This window comes from Oncorhynchus mykiss, chromosome 17, assembly GCF_013265735.2.
Source record: "Oncorhynchus mykiss isolate Arlee chromosome 17, USDA_OmykA_1.1, whole genome shotgun sequence".
Taxonomy (NCBI): Eukaryota; Metazoa; Chordata; class Actinopteri; order Salmoniformes; family Salmonidae; genus Oncorhynchus; species Oncorhynchus mykiss.
This window is the reverse complement of record NC_048581.1, coordinates 74,455,583-74,476,328: the sequence shown is the minus strand read 5'-3', so window position 1 is coordinate 74,476,328 and position 20,746 is coordinate 74,455,583. Positions and strand designations below refer to the sequence as shown.

Below are 20,746 nucleotides of genomic sequence, written 5' to 3'. Positions count from 1 at the left end.
TAAAAAAATGAATCAATTGTGGCTACCTCAGTGTGATGTAAGAGAAACATCCTCAGGTTGGGACTGCATCATCCAGGTGGAGAATGAAGACTGATACCCTATGCCACACCATCGGGCCCTGTCGTCCCTTCCCATCCACATCCACACACACCGTCTCTGGGTGATGACGTCACAGCAGTGCTGCAGTAGAATGACTAATGGGAGCTCTGTAATAATCATACAAATCCTGGTGGATTTACTGGCTAGATGCAAACTCTGCTGGTACAATGTCCCGATGGATGTGGTAAAAGGAATATGTCTGAAAGTGTGTGTTTGTGTGTCTGACAATGCCTATACATGTGTCTGAGTGTATGCATGAAGGGGGGGTGGGTGCGCAGACAGGCCCACATGGAGGAAAAGAGCACCAGCCCTGCTCTACTGAGTATGTTTACCATCCTACCTGCAGTAGCTATATTTAGCCCAGGACGTGATGCAGAGAACAGGCATGACTGCATGGAGGCTGGGAAAGCCAGCATTAGTTAACTGTTTACAGTCCCTGGGAAAGGCAGCATCCACCTTACTGTTGAAGTGCAACCTTCATAAGCATGTACCTTGCACTGTGCAAAGACCACTGTCCACTGTCAGCAGATACAAAAATAATGAAGATCCATTTCTGACTGTAGCCTATGCATGTAGACTAATAATAACCCTGTATAGTTCTCTCTGCATGTGGAAAAGTATGTAGGGGTGGCAGGTAGCCTAGTGGTTAGAGCATCGGGCGAGTAAGTGAAAGGTTGCTAGATCGAATCCCAGAGCTGACAAGGTAAAAATCTGTTGTTCTGCCCCTGAACAAGGCAGTTAACCTACTCTTCCTAGACCGTCATTGAAAATAAGAATTTGTTCTCAAATAAAAAATAATGTAGACACACCTTCGAATTAGTGGATTTGGTGATTTCAGCCACACCCATTGCTGAAATGTGTATAAAAATCAAGCACACGGCCATGCAATCTCCACAAACAAACAGTGGCAGTAGAATGGCCTTAATGAAGAGCTCAAGTGTCTGGGCCCTTCATTTTCACATCACTGAAAATGATCAGTACAAATCAACACCCTTCATTTAGAACTGGAGACACTCACCTGGCAGTCAAAGTCCTGGAAGTTACGTGAATTCTGAGAGAAAAGAGAAAAGAATGGTATATGTTATTGAGGTGTTGGATGGTAGAAATTCTTTCACCTGCAGTATTTTATACTGAACAAAACTATAAACCCAACTTTTAAAGTGTTAGTCCCATGTTTCATGAGGTGAAATAAAATATCCCAGAAACTTTCCATATGCACAAAAAGTGTATTTCTCTCAAATGTTGTGCACAAATTTCTCTACATCACTGTTAGTGAGCATTTATCCTTTGCCAAGATAATCCATCCACTTGACAGATATGACATATCAAGAAGCTGATTAAACAGCATAATCATTACACAGGTACACCTTGTGCTGAGACAATAAAAGGCCACTCTAAAATGTGCAGTTTGGCCACGCAACACAATGTCACAGATTTGTCAAGTTTTGAGGGAGCTTGCGTTTGGCATGCTGACTGCAGGAACTCTGTTGCCAGAGTATTGAATTTTCATTTCTCTACCATAAGACACCTCAAAAATAATTTTTGAGAATTTGGCAATATGTCCAACCAGCCTCGCAACAGCAGACCAAGTGTATGGTGTCATGTGGGGGAGCGGTTTGCTGATGTCAATGTTGTGAACAGAGTGCCCCATGGAGGCAGTGTGGTTATGGTATGGGCAGGCATAAGCTACGGACAAAGAACACAATTGCATTTTAGCAATGGCAATTTAAATGCACAGAGATACCGTGACGAGATCCTGAGGCTCGTTGTCGTGCCATTCATCCACAGCCATCACCTCATGTTTCAGCATGATAATTTACAGCCCCCTATCGCAAGGATCTGTACACAATTCCTGGAAGATGAAAATGTCACAGTTCTTCTATGGCCTGCATACTCACCAGACATGTCACCAATTGAGCATGTTTGGGATGCTCTGTATCGACATGTACGACAGCGTGTTCCAGTTCCCGGCAATATCCAGCAACTTCGCACAGCCATTGAAGAGAAGGACAACATTCCACAGGCCACAATCAACAGCCATCAACTTTATGCGAAGGAGATGCTGACTGGTTTTATGGTCCATGCACCAACAGATACATATCTGTATTCCCAGTCATGTGAAATCCATAGATTAGATCCTAAAGAATTGATATCAATTTACTGATTTCCTTATATGAACTGTAACACAATAAAATCTTTGATATTGTTGAATGTTGCATTTATATTTTTGTTCAGGATAGAAAACACCACTGCTTAATTGACATACTCTCAATATGCTATCCTATTTATCACCTGTATGCCTCTCCTGTCAACTCATTACTGTCTGTCCTCACATCTATCCTGCAGGCTCCTGTCTGTTGGATTCTTAATGAGATGGCCTGGCCACTAGGTGGAGTGAGAGGTCAGCCATAAACCCATTCATTCAGAGGAGCTCATGGTGCTGCCTTCCATCCACTTGTCTGTCCACAGCCAGCCCACTTCACCAGCACCACTGTCAGGTGATGAATGGCCTGTTCAGCCCATGATGTATGACACAATACCCTCTGCCTCAGCCTATACATCAACTCATGTCCTGTGATGCAGGGAAAGCCTAACAGTGGGTTTTGACCAGAGGCCGTGCCTCCTCTTGACAACGCTTCGCTCCAAGGCTTCACTTTGATTTACATTTGCATAAAGTAGAGCATAGCTTAACTTTTTCTACCACTCCACTAGCATGGTTCTTTCCGCTCACCTTCCCACAATACCCTGCACATTTATCCACGTGACTTTGTTGAAAATGAATGGGGGCTGAACTTCTCCTGCCAAATTTGTTTTTGGTGAAAACCTTCTGTAACTGCCTGTAATATCGCCCTGGAACTGTCTGGAACAGAATAGTACCCTCTGAATATAAAACGGGTCAATTTACACAGATGGGCTGACTTCCTTCTACTTGCCCCAACCCAAGGCAGGCTGGGAGTTCATCCTCTCCTCGATGCTGGAGGTCCATAAGGAATGGTGGGAAGAAAGCTTTGATCTGCTAATTTTTCTCTCTCTCATCTGAATCTTTCAAGCAAAAAAAATATGCGTTTCTGCAAGGTTCCCCTTTGATATTCCCCTTTTTCCTCCCCTCCCTCTTGCTTTCAAGCTTCATCTGCCTACTCTCTCTCTCTCTCTCCATCTCTCTGCATCTCTCTCTTAAGCCTAACTCCATCCCTTGATTTTTCTTCTATTGACTCTTATTCCTCTATTTTCTCGACTCTTTTCTCTTCCCTCACTACAGTGAAGCAGGGATTCTAAATAATTCACTTTGATGAACAGAGTTCTGGATTGGGGAGGAAAGCACTGTTCACGATGGATAAGATTGAATAAGTCTCAAAACATGAGTCTACAAAACATTAAGAAAACCTGTTCTTTCCATGACATAGACTGACCAGGTGAATCCAGGTGAAAGCTATGATCCCTTATTGATGTCACTTGTTAAATCCACTTACATCAGTGTAGATAAAGGGAAGGAGACAAGTTAAAGAAGGATTTTTAAGCCTTGCGACAATTGAGACATGGATTGTGTGTGTGTTCCATTCAGAGGGTGACTGGGCAAGACAAAATATTTAAGTGCCTTTGAACAGTGTATGGTAGTAGGTGCCAGGCGTACCGGTTAGTGTCAAGAACTGCAACACTGCTGGATTTTTCACGCTCAACAGTTTCCCATGTGTATTAAGAATGGCCCACCACCCAAAGGACATCCAGCCAACTTGACACAATTGTGGGAAGCATTGGAGTCAACATGGGCCAGCATCCCTGTAGAACGCTCTTGACACCTAGTAGAGTCCATGCCCCGTCGAACGCAACTCAATATTAGGAAGGTATTCCTAATGTTTGGTATACTCAGTGTATAGGCATGTGTATGTGTGACTCTCCCTCGCAGGTGGTCATCTCATACTCTCACCTTATTGGTCAGCAAGGGCTTGATCTCAGTCAGCTGCACATCCTGTAGCTCATCCATCTTCCTGTCTGGTCACTCTACTCAAAACTGAGAGGAAGACAGAGAGAGAGAAGAAGACAATAAATGATCCTATGTAAGCCACACATAACATACTTTCAGAAATGAGAGCTACACAATTATAGCACATACTATCATACAAAGACTATTATTTGCGTATTCACACACACACACACACACACACACAGAACATACCAGTGATCTGAGAGACCCCTGCTGCGTCAATAAGTTGTTCCGATTCATGTCAGCTTCACGCTATTAGTTAATATGGGAGTGGTTAGTAACAACACATCAGGCTGATTGATCTATTTGTATTGGATGAGAGAAGTAGGCAATGTGTCGTGCTGTGGCCCTGGCCCACCTGGCCCTGTCATTCCTCCCCTGAGACCCTCATACACAGACCTGAGCTGTATCGCCGTGACACGCATGTGATGAGGATGAAGCTGAAGGGTTGAAGGATTGAAGGGCATTCTCCCTCTCTGTTTGCTCTGTGAAAGGTCATCCCAGCCTTACATAGCGTACACCTAAGGACCAGGCAGCAGTAAGGCAGGGGGGCAGGCAGGGGGGCAGGCAGGCAGGGACACCACACAAATCCCTCCTCATTTGTTTTCCCTTCAAGGAAAATAATTACACCGAGAGAGACATGTGACTGAGGGGATAACAGGGGATAGAATCTAAAGAGACAGGCCTAGGTCAATGCTTCTAACAACATGTATAATAAAATAAAACTTATCATATTGTAATTGTCTCTCACTTGCATTTATTAGTAAGTTAATACTCATATATTAACAAGCTCGACAATTCATTGAAAATCGCTCTAAAAAGTAACAGTACAAATACAGTGAAGGCTGGTCTACAATAGAAAAGGGCATGGCTATTGGACTGACAACAGCCAATGGGAGTTCCAGTACTATAATCACTTCCTGTGTCAGGGCCCACCTCTCTCTAACAACCTTGAGCTGAACATATAACCTTCAGAGTAGGCTGGTGATGTGCTTGAATAGCCTGGAACTCAACCAACCAGAACAGATCCACTCCACAGATGACATCATCCCAGTTTGAGTCAGGAACCATTAGGTTGCTCTCAGACCTGCTATGGTGTCTCACCCGTGTGCATAGCCTCCATCTGATGAGTGAAATATAATATAGCCCTGTGGCAAGACATTACTACCTTCCTGGAACAGACTGGACATACCATCAAAACCATAACCTATGCCTGCACATCAATCGTCAGAAGTAGTCAGTATGATGAAAATATGCCCAGCAATGCTGCTGACAAATACGGGTCAAACGAACAAAAAAATATTTAGACAAGGAGCGAGAAAAAAGAAAAACAAATATCCTGCATGCTTGAGCAGATTCAGCGTATTGGCTGTATCATTCCAACACTTCCTCTGACTGACGCAGAAAGTGGGCCGGTAGCAAAGGCCAACTGCAATCGGGAATGGTCAGGGTAGACTTATACCCAAATGACAGACAGACAGTTCCTAAAAGCTATCCTACGATATGAAGTTGAATTGTATTGTCCTGTATTGTATTGTATTGTACAGTACTGTACTGAATTGTATTTCATTGTACTATATTGTAGTGTATGATTGTATTGTACATTTCCTATGGCCCGACCCTGTTCCAACTATAATAACACCAGGTCTCCAACAGACTCACATTCCATTGTACGGTGTGTGCTGTGGTTGCCATAGAGACAAAGCCAGTGATGTTTATTCTAAGACAGGAGCGCCTTGGGACAAATGAGAGACAAAGAGACAAAGGGAACATATAGAGGTTGTAATGGGAGAAACAGATTGGGGCAGTGCAGGTCTGGGGAGAGACGCTGCATTATCTGGTTTTACCAATGATAACTTCTTCCGATCCAGTCATTCAGATACACATTATCCAGACAATGAGAGTTGAAGGAGAAAGCCTAGGCCAGGGTTTCCCAGACTCAGTCCTGCCCGTAGCACTACACAGCTGTTTAAAATAATCAAAGCTTAATGATGAGTTAGCTATTTGAATTAGCTGTGTAGTGTTAAAAACGAAACGTGCACCAAGGGGGGAACCCAGGACCGAGTTTGGGAAACTCTGGCCCAGAGGCCAGATGGATAGACAGGGAATGTGTTTGCTTTGCTGTGGGGGAACATATTTGACTGTGAATCCATTAGAGATGGTCACATTTGGTTAAATACATCTGACATCAGACGATGCTCAGAACATGCTATGTGCGTGGATGAATATATAGTATGGGGGAAGGGGAAATTCTGGAAACAGCTGACACAGTACAATGAGGTGCATACATGTGACCTAATTGTCTGGAACGTCTGACTGGTGGTGCATTATGGATATTCTAAATACAGTATGTCTCTTAACTGTCTTGTTTATAAAGACCAATACACACACTTATAAACACACATGCACACGCACACACACAGTTCCCCTGGTCAATTTAGCGCTCAGCAGGTTGCTCCTGTAGTGCCTCTTACATCACGCTACACTGCACCACAGTGACTGAGAACCGAGCACTAGGAAAAACATCCCCGAAGATCATGTCTGAGGAAAACCACGAGTCACGAAAGTCACCACAGAATTAAACAGACAAAATAGTCCTATTTTAAAATGTCTGAATGTGTATTCTTCTGTTCCCAGTCTTCCATCCTGTGTGTGAAACTACACTGGGCCCCCTGACCTGGGCTGGAGAGGTGTTATTAGCTTTAGCGTAGTACTGATACACACACACACAAGGGAGTCCTGTAGCCGCCTTGTCAGCAGCCGGTGCTGAATGATGGATTGAGAGGACACATTCACACTCCTCCCCCTGCCTCATCCTCCTGCCTCACCCCCCTCTCCATCCATCTATCTCCATCTCACCTTGGAGAGCAGTGCACTCTGGGAGAGGCTCCTTTTATGGATTACAGTTTCCTAAGAGTCGTGATGCTGACCCTGAGGTAGCCCTCCTTAAATGGCAAATGTTGCTATGGTGACCTTATTTCTACCTACCAAGACGTCGCCATGGATACCCTAGCCCTGGGGTAACCTATAGACGTTGGCATGGTGACCCTGATTTGACCTACCAAATGTCACCATGGTGGCTTGAGTTAACCTACCTGTATGTTGTCATGGTGACACTGATTTTACTTACCTTAATGTCACCTATGACAGGCTGATGGATCTGCTGTGAGAGCAGGGCCCTGACAACAAACTGAAATAGAGGGACTGTCTGTGTTGTGTGGCTGTCCCTTTTATCTTTGGGTCAAATAACTTTGATGACACAGTCCCAATTAAAGAACAGAAGAACCTCTGTGTGGGGGAGATGCTTTGGGGTAAGTAGTCAGGCATACAGAAAAACACAAGGAAAACAGGGCAAGACAAATTCCTTAGAAGCTCCCGCCTCCCTCCCAGCCAACCAGTGAGAACAGATCCCAGGCCTGCTTTCCTTTATGTGACTCAATGGTGCTGTTATGGCAACCATCTGAAAGGAACAACTAACTGGTCTGTGGAACATCTGAATAGAAACGTCTGCCCTGGCTGCTCCACATCGCTGCCCACACCCCCTCAGACACACGGTTTACAGCGCTTAGTCTGTGTATAATCCGCCCCAGAGTATAATTCTGTGACTGTGTCGGGCTCAGTTCCAGATTATTTTTAGCACTCTAACCCAGGCCATTCGTTTGGTAAGAGAATTAGAGGGAAAATCTCTCCATTTGACATTTTTCCCTTTCACTTCCTGTCAGGGGATTAACAACACAGCTATAGTGTTAGTCTTACGTTCTGATCCAATCCCTCTGCTCTGTTCTGATCCAATCCCTCTGCTCTGTTCTGATCCAATCCCTCTGCTCTGTTCTGATCCAATCCCTCTGCTCTGTTCTGATCCAATTCCTCCACTCTGTTCCGTTCTGATCTAATCCCTCTGCTCTGTTCTGGCCAGAGGGGGAGAGACAAGTCGGACAGACAGAGCAATAGAACTGGGAGAAGATTCTCTCTCTCCCTCCCTCCCTACCATCACCCCAGGAGATTCCTGTGAAGCAGGAGCACCCAGGCTTGAGAGGCTGCAAGCTCCTAGTGCTCCAGCCTTAATTACTCTACTCATTTCCCAGTCTGTTCTCCTGGGGCCCAACTCTCTCTTGTTACTGCACTGAGGCCTATTGATACAAGCAAACTAAATCTCTCCTTTGTCATAGTGCACACGCAACCTCCCAACACAGGGTCGGTTCAAAAACCATAGACTTCAACTGAAGAGCACACACACACACACACACACACACACACACACACCTTTGCCAAAGTATTCAATCTAGAATCAACACACACATCATTCACACATTTAGAATTCACAATTCTTATTCACAAGCAGTGTGTGTAGTAGCATAACCATGTGTTCATTCAGGTGACCGCAGGGAATTATTGAGGTGACCATTTAAATGGACTTCCCTGGATCGTTGAAGGATTAGCAGCCAAATCCATTAATCCAAATACATAATCCATTAATATAATTAACTCATAATCATATTGAAAAACACAACCACAATCTCACACACAGATTTCATTTCCTGGCCCTCCTATAAGCATTACTCAAAAGACTGGCAATAATTCCCTGGTTCTATACAGACAGTTGATGAATGTTAAGAGCCACCCCCCCCCCCCCCCCCCCTCTCTCTCTCTCCCTATCTGGTACTAGATTAGGGCTTTGATAGGGAGATCGTAAAGGGGCGGAGGGACATGACCTTGTGGAGTCTCCTCCTTCTTACTCAATATCAGTATCCGTCTATCTTTCTTATCTCTCTGCCTCTCATTTCAAATCAAATCTAATCAAATTGTATTTGTCACATGCGCTGAATACAACAGGTGAAGACCCTACAGTGAAATGCTTACTTACAAGCCCTTAACCAACAATGCGGTTTTAAGAATAATTTTTTTTTAAATAAAGAAATAAAAAAGTCGCAAATAATTAAAGAGCAGCAGTAAAATAACAATAGCGAAGCTATATACAGGTGGTACTTATTTTCCACCATAATTTGCAAATAAATTAATTAAAAATCCTACAATGTGATTTTCTGGATTTTTTTTTCTCATTTTGTCTGTCATAGTTGAAGTGTACCTATGATGAAAATGACAGGCCTCTCTCATCTTTTTAAGTGGGAGAACTTGCACAATTGGTGGCTGACTAAATACTTTTTTGCCCCACCGTATCTGTTGAAAAAAAAGAGGAAAATAAATGTACAACTGAAATGTGTCTCCTGCATTTATCCCAACCCTACTGAATCAGAAGGCTGCCTTAATGGACATCTACGTCATCAGTGCCCGGGGAACAGTGGGTTAACTGTTGGAGCGGTAGGTAGCCTAGTGGTTAGAGCGTTGGACTAGTAACTGAAAGGTTGCAAGATCAAATCCCTGAGCTGACAAGGTAAAAATCTGTTGTTCTGCCCCTGAACAAGGCAGAACAAGGCAGTTAAACCCACTGTTCCTACGATGTCATTGTAAATAATAATTTGTTCTTAACTGACTTGCCTAGTTAAATAAAGGTAAAATAAAACAACTGCCTTGCTCAGGGGCAGAATGACAGACTGATAGCTTGGGATTCGATCCAGCAACCTTTCGATCCGGTAATCACTAGGCTACCTGCCGCCAAGAAGGTGGGGCTCATCCCACGGCCTTGTGGAAAGACATGTGTGTTCTTTGCCAATTCTCTTTGTTACAGTCTCTCTTTTCATAGTACATCACCCAGTTTTGTGTCAGAGGAAACCCTGCTCTGTGTGAGTGTGTGTGTGTCTCTGTGTGTGTGTGTGAGTGTGTGAGTGTGTCTCTGTGTGTGAGTGTGTGTGAGAGAGAGGCTCAGATCATTATCAGAGCCCTTACTGGCACACAGCAGTCACTGATCTGAGAGGGGAAGCCCCTCTAAACTCAGGACTGTCACATCCACAAACAAACAAACACATAACCACACACATTCAAGTGCACGCACACACACACACACACACACACCAGTGTAACATGCTGTCAAGTCTCTCTCTTTCAGCACATCTACTACTACTCTCATTACTCTCAGAGGGCTTTTAAAGCATTGCATTATTCCCTGCAGGGGGCACTTTATCTGCCAATGGTCTTGTGAGATTAAAAAAGGCATTTCCCATATTGATTTAAGACCTCATATCTGTAGGCATCAGGGCAATTCCACAGTAACAGAGTGACACTGAGACTCAAACCAATGATTGCAAAGTTATGCATAAGTACTATTTTTAACAATTTCCACTGAAAATTATAATAAAACACATTTACTTGAAGAACAGTGCAGATGCAACGTTTGGTAACAGAATGACAGTTTGGGCTTTTTGTTTGTTTAGTCCAAAACAAACAAAAACACACACACACACACACACAGCCTCAAAGGAATTGTGTCCTGCTCCAAGAAGTACATTGATTCCCAGAACGTATTATGACTCAAATCATTATTTCTCCAAAATTCGGAGAAAAACTGGATGCTAGATTTACTATAAATAAAGCAAAAAACCTGCAGTGTATTTTGTCCACAAAGTGGTGCCACTAAAACTAACAAACGGGATAACTCAATTTAAACATTAAGTCCAACAGGGAAGCATATGTATAAACCATAAATAAGGCATCATCGTGACATGATGGTCTATGAGAGCTGATTGTTTGAGTAAGTTTCCCATGTTTCCAGTGTGTAGCCTACATCCTCAGCCTCTCCGACTCAGCAAGCTCTATTTTGGGGTTCATGTATAAGTCATGTGGTGTTCTGAGCACTACACTCCATGCACTTTTTGGGCGATGTGATTTGACTGTTCGAAGCGCTTGTGTCTATTGCTCTCCCTCTCTTTGAGGACACAAAAAGCAATGATACATCAAGGAGGGGTTGATTATACAGCATGAAGACTGCACTGAAACACTGACTCAACACTAGCAGTGAAGAATGCAATACGTGTATGTTCACACCACATTATGTTATGTCCACAGATTGAAAAAGAACACTGGTTAACTTCTACCTATTCAAAATAGTCTGTTTTCTACCAGCTAAAAAATGGTGAGGTGTCTAACATTCCAAAGTAAGATTAATTAGAGAATGGACACTCTGCCCTCCTATTCTGACATTAGCAACTTGTATGCATTATCGCTACGACCCAACACGGCCCTCACAAAAGGCATAGGAGCAACTCAAAAAAACATACTACTGAGCGGAATGACAATAGATGGATGACTCCCAAAAAATCTACTGCAAGCTATAAGATGGGCCTGGTTGCAACCAGCGCTACTCCTGCTAAAAATAGGCTGATGGTTCTCAGTGCTGCTAATAGAGTACCTGCCTGCCTCTGCCTGTTGGCTCCACTCCACTCAGCTCTGCTTGCTCCCTGCCCGGGAGCTGGTGGGGACTGTCTGTAGGGGATTCCTAGCACTGCTTACTCGTGCAGATAGGAGTGGAGAGGTGGAGTGGATAGGCAGGGCAGAGGACGGGGTAAAGAGAGATAGAGGTAAAAAGAGGGGTAGAGAGAGAGGTACTGTAGAGAGAGAAAGAGCAGCTGAGTCAGGGGTTCACACCAGAGTTGAGTCACAGTGACAGTGAGCCTAACTCCAGATAACAGGTATACAAGGCTCTAATGTGTCTACACTACAGGACATAACACTGGCCCAGAGATGGATGACAGAACCCCAAGGCCATCGGTACATGTTAGTGTGACAACAGCAAGGTTCACACAAAGAGATAACCAAGACACTGCCACACACAAATTCTCTCTGTTAGATTATTTGATTAAAAACCTAGGTAGTTTTCTTTATTTACCACCGGTTTCTGAAAGTATCTATGTGGATGGCAGGTAGGTAGGTTGGTTCTAGGTCAGTCTGTAGAACTGTATGGACCTGTTGGTCTAACCAAGCAAGGCTTTCTCCTGATAGAGCCATCACACACAGCCATGGCTGGCTGTCACTGAGACAGATCAGGACAACCTAATCTTCCAGAGAGAGACAGAGGTGGACCCTCTCAGAAAACCACTGGCACCATCTCTCCTCTCCCGGTCGCCAGGGAGGATGGCTGTGTCCTTGACAACCACAGGGGGCTGTCGACCCCTCTACGCAGCACTGCTGGTGAAGGCATGATGACCTTTTCATGAACATTTACATAAAACCGCTCATCAGACCAACCCAAACAGCTTAGCAACCACAGTAGGGCTCAACAGTGTAAAAACTGCCCTTAGTATTATGGAATCAGAGCCCGAAAGCTGACCATTCAGATAGGCTAGATGGATAGGGATAACGTATTGATAAATAAAGACAAAGTACAGGAACTACAAAAATACAGTGAGATAAGAATGCAAGCTCTGATTCAGATTCCTGCATTCTGCAGCACAGATATATCCTGTACACTACAAACACAGATCTATCCTGTACACTACACACAGAGATATATCCTGTACACTACACACACAGATATATCCTGTACACTACAAACAGATATATCCTGTACACTACAAACACAGATCTATCCTGTACACTACACACAGAGATATATCCTGTACACTACAAACATGGATCTATCCTGTACATTACACACACACATATCTATCCTGTACACTACAAACACAGATACAGTGGGGAGAACAAGTATTTGATACACTGCCGATTTTGCAGGTTTTCCTACTTACAAAGCATATAGAGGTCTGTAATTATTATCATAGGTACACTTCAACTGTGAGAGACGGAATCTAAAACAAAAATCCAGAAAATCACATTGTATGATTTTAAGTATTAATTTGCATTTTATTGCATGACATAAGTATTTGATCAACCAGTAAGAAATCCATCTCACAAACCTATTAGTTTTTCTTTAAGAAGCCCTCCTGTTCTCCACTCATTACCTGCAGCAAGCAGCATGGTGAGAAGGCAACAACTGTTGGCGCAATTATTAGAAAATGGAAGAAGTTCAAGATGACGGTCAATCACCCTCGGTCTGGGGCACCATGCAAGATCTCACCTCGTGGGGCATCAATGATCAGGAGGAAGGTGAGGGATCAGCCCAGAACTACACGGCAGGACCTGGTCAATGAAATTAAGAGAGCTGGGACCACAGTCTCAAAGAAAACCATTAGTTACACACTATGCCGTCATGGTTTAAAATCCTGCAGCGCACGCAAGGTCCCCCTGCTCAAGCCAGCGCATGTCCAGGCCCGTCTGAAGTTTGCCAATGACCATCTGGATGATCCAGAGGAGGAATGGGAGAAGGTCATGTGGTCTGATGAGACAAAAATAAAGCTTTTTGGTCTGAACTCCACTCGCCTTGTTTGGAGGAAGAAGAAGGATGAGTACAACCCCAAGAACACCATCCCAACCGTGAAGCATGGAGGTGGAAACATCATTCTTTGGGGATGCTTTTCTGCAAAGGGGACAGGACGACTGCACCGTATTGAAGTGAGGATGGATGGGGCCATGTATCGCGAGATCTTGGCCAACAACCTCCTTCCCTCAGTAAGAGCATTGAAGATGGGTCGTGGCTGGGTCTTCCAGCATGACAACGACCCGAAACACACAGCCAGGGCAACTAAGGAGTGGCTCCGTAAGAAGCATCTCAAGGTCCTGGAGTGGCCTAGCCACAAGTAGGGAAAACCTGCAAAATCAGCAGTGTATCAAATACTTGTTCTCCCCACTGTATATCCTGTACACAACAAACATGGATCTATCATGTACACTACAAACACAGATCTATCCTGTACACTACAAACACAGATATACAGTGGGGCAAAAAAGTAGAAGTTACAGGTCTGTGAGAGCCAGAAATCTTGCTTGTTTGTAGGTGACCAAATACTTATTGTCCATCATAATTTGCAAATAAATTCATTAAAAATCCTACAATGTGATTTTCTGGAGAAAAAAATTATAATTTTGTCTGTCATAGTTGAAGTGTACCTATGATGAAAATTACAAGTGTACCAATGATGAAAATTACAGGTCTCTCTCATCATTTTAAGAGGGAGAACTTGCACAATTGGTGGCTGACTAAATACTTTTTTGCCCCACTGTATCCTGTAAACTACAAACATGGATCTTGTCACGATCGTTGTAATGAATGTCGGACGAAGGCGCAGCGTACATAGAGATCCACATGTTTAATTGAAACTCACAAAAACAAAGAGCAAAACGAAATGTGAAGTCATGGAGTGCTCACAGGCCACTACACACAAACAATATCCCACAAAACATAATGGGGGAAATGGCTGCCTAAATATGATCCCCAATCAGAGACAACGATAAACAGCTGCCTCTGATTGGGAACCATACCAGGCAAACATAGACATACAATAACCTAGATAACCCACCCTGGTCACACCCTGACCAAACCAACATAGAGAATAAAAGGCTCTCTATGGTCAGGGCGTGACAGTACCCCCCCCCCCCCCCCCCCCCCCCCCAAAAGTGTGGAACCTGACTCAATAGGGGAGGATCCGGGTGGGCATCTAACGTCCGGTGCGGGGCAAATTATCCATTCCGCTCGCGGATATGGAGCCGGGTAGAACGCCGTGCCTGGACTGGGCATCGGCGCAGAGAAGGACTCCTGCCATGGAGCTGGACTGGACGCCGTGCTCGGACTGGGCATTGGCTCAGAGGAAGGGTCCTGCCATGGAGCGGGACTGGACACCGTGCCTGGACATCGGTGCAGAGGAAGGCCCCTCCCATGGAACAGGACTGGACGCTGTGCCTGGACTGGGCATCGGCGCAGAGGAAGGCTCCTGCCATGGAGCGGGACAGGACGCTGTGCCTGGACTGGGCACCAACGCAGAAGAACACTGTGGCCTTGGAGCTGAACTGGACGCCGTGCTCACACTGGGCATCGGCGCAGGGGAAGGCTCCGGCCATGGAGCTGGAGGTTCCAGACCGTTGACCGTCGTTGGAGATTCCGGACCGTGGACCGTCGTTGGAGATTCCGGACCGTGGACCGTCGTTGGAGGTTCTGGACTGTGAAACGTCGCCGGAAGCTCCGGACTGGGAACTGTCACCGGAAGCTCCGGACTGGGAACTGTCGCTGCAAGCTCTGGACTGGGGATCGTTGCAGGAAGCCTGGTGCGCGTGGGGCCGGCACTGGTGGTACCGGGCTGGTGACACGCACCTCAGGGCGAGTGAAGGACAGCACAGGGTATCCAGAGGTCCCGCTTGGAATCACTCCATCTTCCTGGATCAACGAGCTGGCCACCTGCGCTCACTCTCTCCCTTTTCTCTAGCTCTCCCGCCCTCACCACCGGACTGGTGACATGCACTTCAGGGCGAGTGCGGGGAGAAGGAGCAGGACGTACTGGACTGGGGACACGCACTTCAGGGAAAGTGCGAGGAGCAGGCACAGGACGTACCGGGCTGTGGAGATGTACTGGAGACCTGGTTCGTATAGCCGGCATCAATGGTACTGGTTCGATAACACCTTTTGCACGGCAAGTGCGGGGAGCTGGCACAGGACGTACCGGGCTGTGGCGGCACACTGGAGACACGGTGCGTAGAACCGGCAAAGGACTTAAAGGGCCCAGGAGGCGCACTGGAGGTCTGGAGCGTAAAGCTGACACAACGTGTCCTGGACAGATGACTACCTTCGCACGGCAAGTGCGATAAGCTGCCACAGGACGTACCGGGACGTGGAGGCGCACTGGGGACATGGTGTGTAGAACCGGCACACATTGTACCGGAACGATGACACTCTCCTCAAGCAAGTGCGGAGAGCTGAAGGCGCAGCGTACGTAGAGTTCCACATGTTTAATTGAAATGAAACTCACAAAAACAATAAAGAGCAAAAACTAAATGTGAAGTCATGGAGTGCTCACAGGCCACTACACACAAACAATATCCCACAAAACACAGTGGGGAAAATGGCTGCCTAAATATGATCCCCAATCAGAGACAACGATAAACAGCTGCCTCTGATTGGGAACCAAACTAGGCAAACATAGACATACAATAACCTAGAAAACCCACCCTAGTCACACCCTGAACCAAACCAACATTGAGAATAAAAGGCTCTCTATGGTCAGGGCGTGACAGATCTATCCTGTACACTACACACACATATATATCCTGTGCACTACAAACACAGATACATCCTGTACACTACACACACACAGATATATCCTGTACACTACAAACACAGATATATCCTGTACACTACACACACAGATATATCCTGTACACTACACACACAGATCTATCCTATACACTACAAACACAGATATATCCTGTACACTATACACACATATATCTTCTGTACACTTCAAGCACAGATATATCCTGTACACTACACACACCGATCTATCCTGAACACTATACACACATATCTCTTTTGTACACTACAAACACAGATATATCCTGTACACTACACACACCGATCTATCCTGTACACTACAAGCACAGATATATCCTGTACACTACACACACCGATCTATCCTGAACACTATACACACATATCTCTTTTGTACACTACAAAAACAGATATATCCTGTACACTACACACACCGATCTATCCTGTACACTATACACACATATCTCTTCTGTACACTACAAACACTCCACAAACAGCAGGGTCACGACTCACCAGGGAGCCGCACGATTAAACACAGGCCCAATCTCCCTGAGTGCTATTCACTCAGTAAATGAGTGTTTGATGTTGGTTTGTCATGTTCCTCTCGCTCTCCATTTAACTACACTCACAGAAACACAGCCCTTGGAGGGATTCAATTTACTGGGGCGTCATATTGTCAATTTGCTTCGCTGCAATTACAACTGGTAGGGTATTTCATTTTCTGGACCTGATAAAATCCTTAAACTCTTTACCTTATCTGAGACATTCCATCGTTTGACTCCCTCCTCTGAAGGCTGAGTGTGTAGTGGTTATCACAGGAGGCTGCTGAGGGGAGGACAGCTCATAATAATGGCTGGAATGGAGCGAATGAAATGGCATCAAACACCTGGAAACCATGTGTTTGATGTATTTAAAACCATTCCGCTCCATCTATTACCACGAGCCCGTCCTCCCCAATTAAGGTGCCACCAACCTCCTGTGGTGGTTACTAATGCATGGGAGGAGCCTGACCACAAGCATTGACCTGTCTGTGAAATGTTTTGTGGAACAGAGCACAGACCAGCAAAGCCCTCACAAGAGGTGCTTTAGCTACAGAACATTAGAAACATCAGAAATCTATAACCAAAGGTAAACACAGCAGAACTGCAGTCTTTCCATTAACAGAAGACAAAGAACGAATAGTAAACATCCATTAATTACTGTCCAGTCCATAGGCCTTTGAGTTTGCAAGAAAGGCATTTCACTGTACTTGTGCATGTGACATTAAAACCTGAATCGATCAGAGTTTTTAAGTTCAGTCACTGGACACTCTCACAGCAACTTAAAGCTTGTTGAGAATATCCAACTGTGTAGAGATAGCCGGATGTCGACTGAGTAAGTCTCTGTGGTCATGTTACTAGACTACATTTCTGTCTCCAGAGCCGATGTTTCTTTTTACTGCAGCAGAGATGTGTGTGTGTCCCAGGCAGCAGTGAAGGACAGCACAGGGTATCCAGAGGTGTGTGTGTGTCTCAGGCAGCAGTGAAGGACAGCACAGGGTATCCAGAGGTGTGTGTGTGTGTGTGTCCCAGGCAGCAGTGAAGGACAGCACAGGGTACCCAGAGGTGTGTGTGTGTCTCAGGCAGCAGTGAAGGACAGCACAGGGTATCCAGAGGTGTGTGTGTGTCCCAGGCAGCATTAAAGGACAGCACAGGGTATCCAGAGGTGTGTGTGTGTACCCAGGCAGCAGTGAAGGACAGCACAGGGTATCCAGAGGTCCAGCTTGGAATCACTCCATCTTCCTGGATCAACAAGCCGGCCACCTGCGCTCATTCCCTTTTCTCTCTCTCTCTCCTTCCCTCCCTCCCTCACCACCTGCTGCTGCTGCTGATGCTGATAAAGAACAGAGAGAGACAGCTCCCAAAGGTCTGATCCAAGAGATTAGCATTACCGACAAATGTGAGGAAAGGATACCACAGGAGCTTCATATGACCACGAGGAGACTGTACAGGGGCTTTGAGAGGTTTACAATGTCCAGCACAGACTATACACACCAATCACCTTGGTATTGTGTGTTAGGAGATATAGACTAGGTAGGCCTATGTACTTAGTGTTATTACAATGTAACAAGACTGACCATATAAGTATAGCATAGCCCCAGGTTGTGAAAAGGAGATATATAGGCACTGCCACAGGACAGGATCCTGTGCATCAGCTCTTTCCTCTGATAGTTCCACTTAGCAGATAACCTGCTGCGCAAAGCAGGTACCGCTACAGACTGCTGGGACTTGCAAAGCTTGAATTACATGCACACTGTTCGTCTACAGAAACTAGAGACACATCACTGCTTTAGGGGGAATTAGGTGAATTTGTGCATGTGTCAAACAAACACAACACATTTAGATAAGGGTATATAGACACAGTAGCACATAACTATACTGACCAGAGAGTGAGAAAACAACTACAATCAGTGAAGTTGTCTGATACTCTAGGCCAGGGGCTTCACTACTAGAAAACTCACTATCAGAAATGTTAACAGCCTGAGAGTAAGACATGGATGTGTTCCTGGAGGTGTGAAAACACATGACTCCTCTCGTTGCCATGGTTTACAGGGCTTTGTTTTTCCCTCTAGCCATGACAGACAGACAGACAGACAAGCTGAGGTGATTGTTAGTTTCAATCTGACTGGCTGACAGCCAGCACAGCTTAATTAAATATTTCATCTCCCCTGTGGCCAGTATTCCCTGACATTCATCTTTCTAACTCCGTTAAAAGTCTCACGTCTCTCCATCACCAAACTCCTCAGTTATGGGAATGGGGTAGTCAGGAATCTCCTTTGTGTGTGTGTATACCTGTGGTGTTTACCTGTACAACATGGTCTCAGGTGTAGTATATGTAGGAGAAATGTCCAATACATTGGTCTCCTTCTAAACAACTTCTCAGCATGGACAATGGCTAATCAACAACTTGTAAACACTCCAACCAGTTAGGCATGACTTTTTACAGTGATAATTAACCATGATGGACTGCAGTTCCCTCCCAATTGAATATAATACTATTATGATAACACTGTCCAAAGTATACTTTTGGTCAATCTTTCAGTCACATACTAAAGCCCCGTAAGACCATAATAAACTCACAAAAAGCATGTAGTGGTATTTAAATGGGAGCACTGTTGTGAATGACAACTGGAAACTATGTCACTGTTTGTTGTGTAAACTCTGCCCTGCTTTGGTAATGATATGGCATTGTTGAAATCATTCAATATGGGAGGACTCCCTCCCCAAAACTAAATTCAAACACCTGCGTTGAGGTCACACCTGAATCCAATGACCTACACCAGAGTGACCTTCACCAGGTGACTGCTGACAATGTCATGTAGTGCCAGAAGAATGATAAGTAATATCTCCACGCCACCAGTTGCCAACTACAGCATGGACTTGCCAAGTCATGTCTGTTTCATTCAGCACTAACATACATTAATGTATTATTGAGCACGAAGCAAGCAACCATATAATTCCGTAAACTATGCATGCTTTGTAACGTGGATATTATAATGAAAGGTTCCAGACACGAGGGTCGAACAGGCACCAAGTTGTAGATCGAGGATGGTGAAACAGTAACATAAATATTCAGCAACATACAGTAGTAACCTTCCTAACCGTTCGATGTTGAATTTGAGTCATTGTAGATATGGGCCAATGATACGGTATTAAGTAACAAACCTGTGACTCATGAAAAATAAGTTACTCATTCAACAGGAAATATCCTAAAAATGGGAATCGCGGATTGATACAATTGTGATGTTTGATTTAGACTACTCATAGAAATGACCTAGGCCTACAATAGAACTGCCTGGAAAATGGATATGGAATATCATATCAAAATTAAACCGCGAGCTGGTGGGTTATCGACACCAATGGCCACATCTGCATTTGGCACAACAGCCTATTAGAAAATGTTGTCTCGATCGACACTTACCGTTTGGGTTGAAGACGTATCCGTTCGATCCGCGTCAAATCCTCCAGGATAGATTTATGTTTAAATACCGGTGTTTAAAACCGCACCTTCTCTTTGCCTAATTCCTTCCCTATTCCAACTAGTATTACTATTTCGATGTCACTCTTTCAAGGCGGAACTACACATTGCGTCCTAGACATTAGGGAGGACAAGAGAAACGAACGAAGCAGCCAATACGAGGCGGCAGTACAAATTAAATTCGAACGCCCCCAAGAGGTTAACTGAGAAGATGTCCAGATACTGTGTACATACAGTACACAATTTTTTTCTTATTTTCTTTTAGATGGGGGCCCATCATTCCCATCAATGTGTTGACCCATTTCTCGGAGATTATGCGCTTAGAATTCACATGGAGTTTCTATTTTCAATCCTCAACTGATTGTATAAGCATACAAACAGGATGTGCTGCTGCAACATGTTACAAACTTATTTTGATCTAAATCGCCAGCTTGTTTTCTTGTTGTATTTCCAGACCAGCTGTTTAAATGTAGGGCTCAGTAGGACTGTTTACTGAAAGTGCTCATGCCATGGAGACAACCACATTAATTATTATTATATATTGGGGGGGGGGGGGGGGGCTGAATTGTGTAGTAAAATGTGTGGGCAAGAGAGCACAATTG

The 20,746-nt window shown here is 44.8% G+C and overlaps 1 protein-coding gene across 3 annotated transcripts in view; it reads right to left on the bottom strand.

The window, feature by feature from the left end:
• Positions 1-20,310, bottom strand: part of LOC110494552 (protein NDRG3) — a 49,656-nt gene extending 29,346 nt beyond the window's left edge. For 2 of the 3 annotated variants that reach the window (XM_021569719.2, XM_021569721.2), the window contains exons 1-3: positions 20,088-20,310; positions 4,025-4,108; positions 1,118-1,150 (exon numbers count right to left, since the gene is read on the bottom strand). In XM_021569719.2, the coding sequence (XP_021425394.2) occupies positions 1,118-1,150; positions 4,025-4,081 (90 nt within the window). In that variant the 5' untranslated portion in view covers positions 4,082-4,108; positions 20,088-20,310. Of the gene's footprint in view, positions 1-1,117; positions 1,151-4,024; positions 4,109-16,879; positions 16,913-20,087 lie in introns of those variants that run through there. The other variant, XM_036950638.1, reaches the window with a different exon arrangement.
• Between the last annotated feature and the right edge of the window lie 436 nt (positions 20,311-20,746).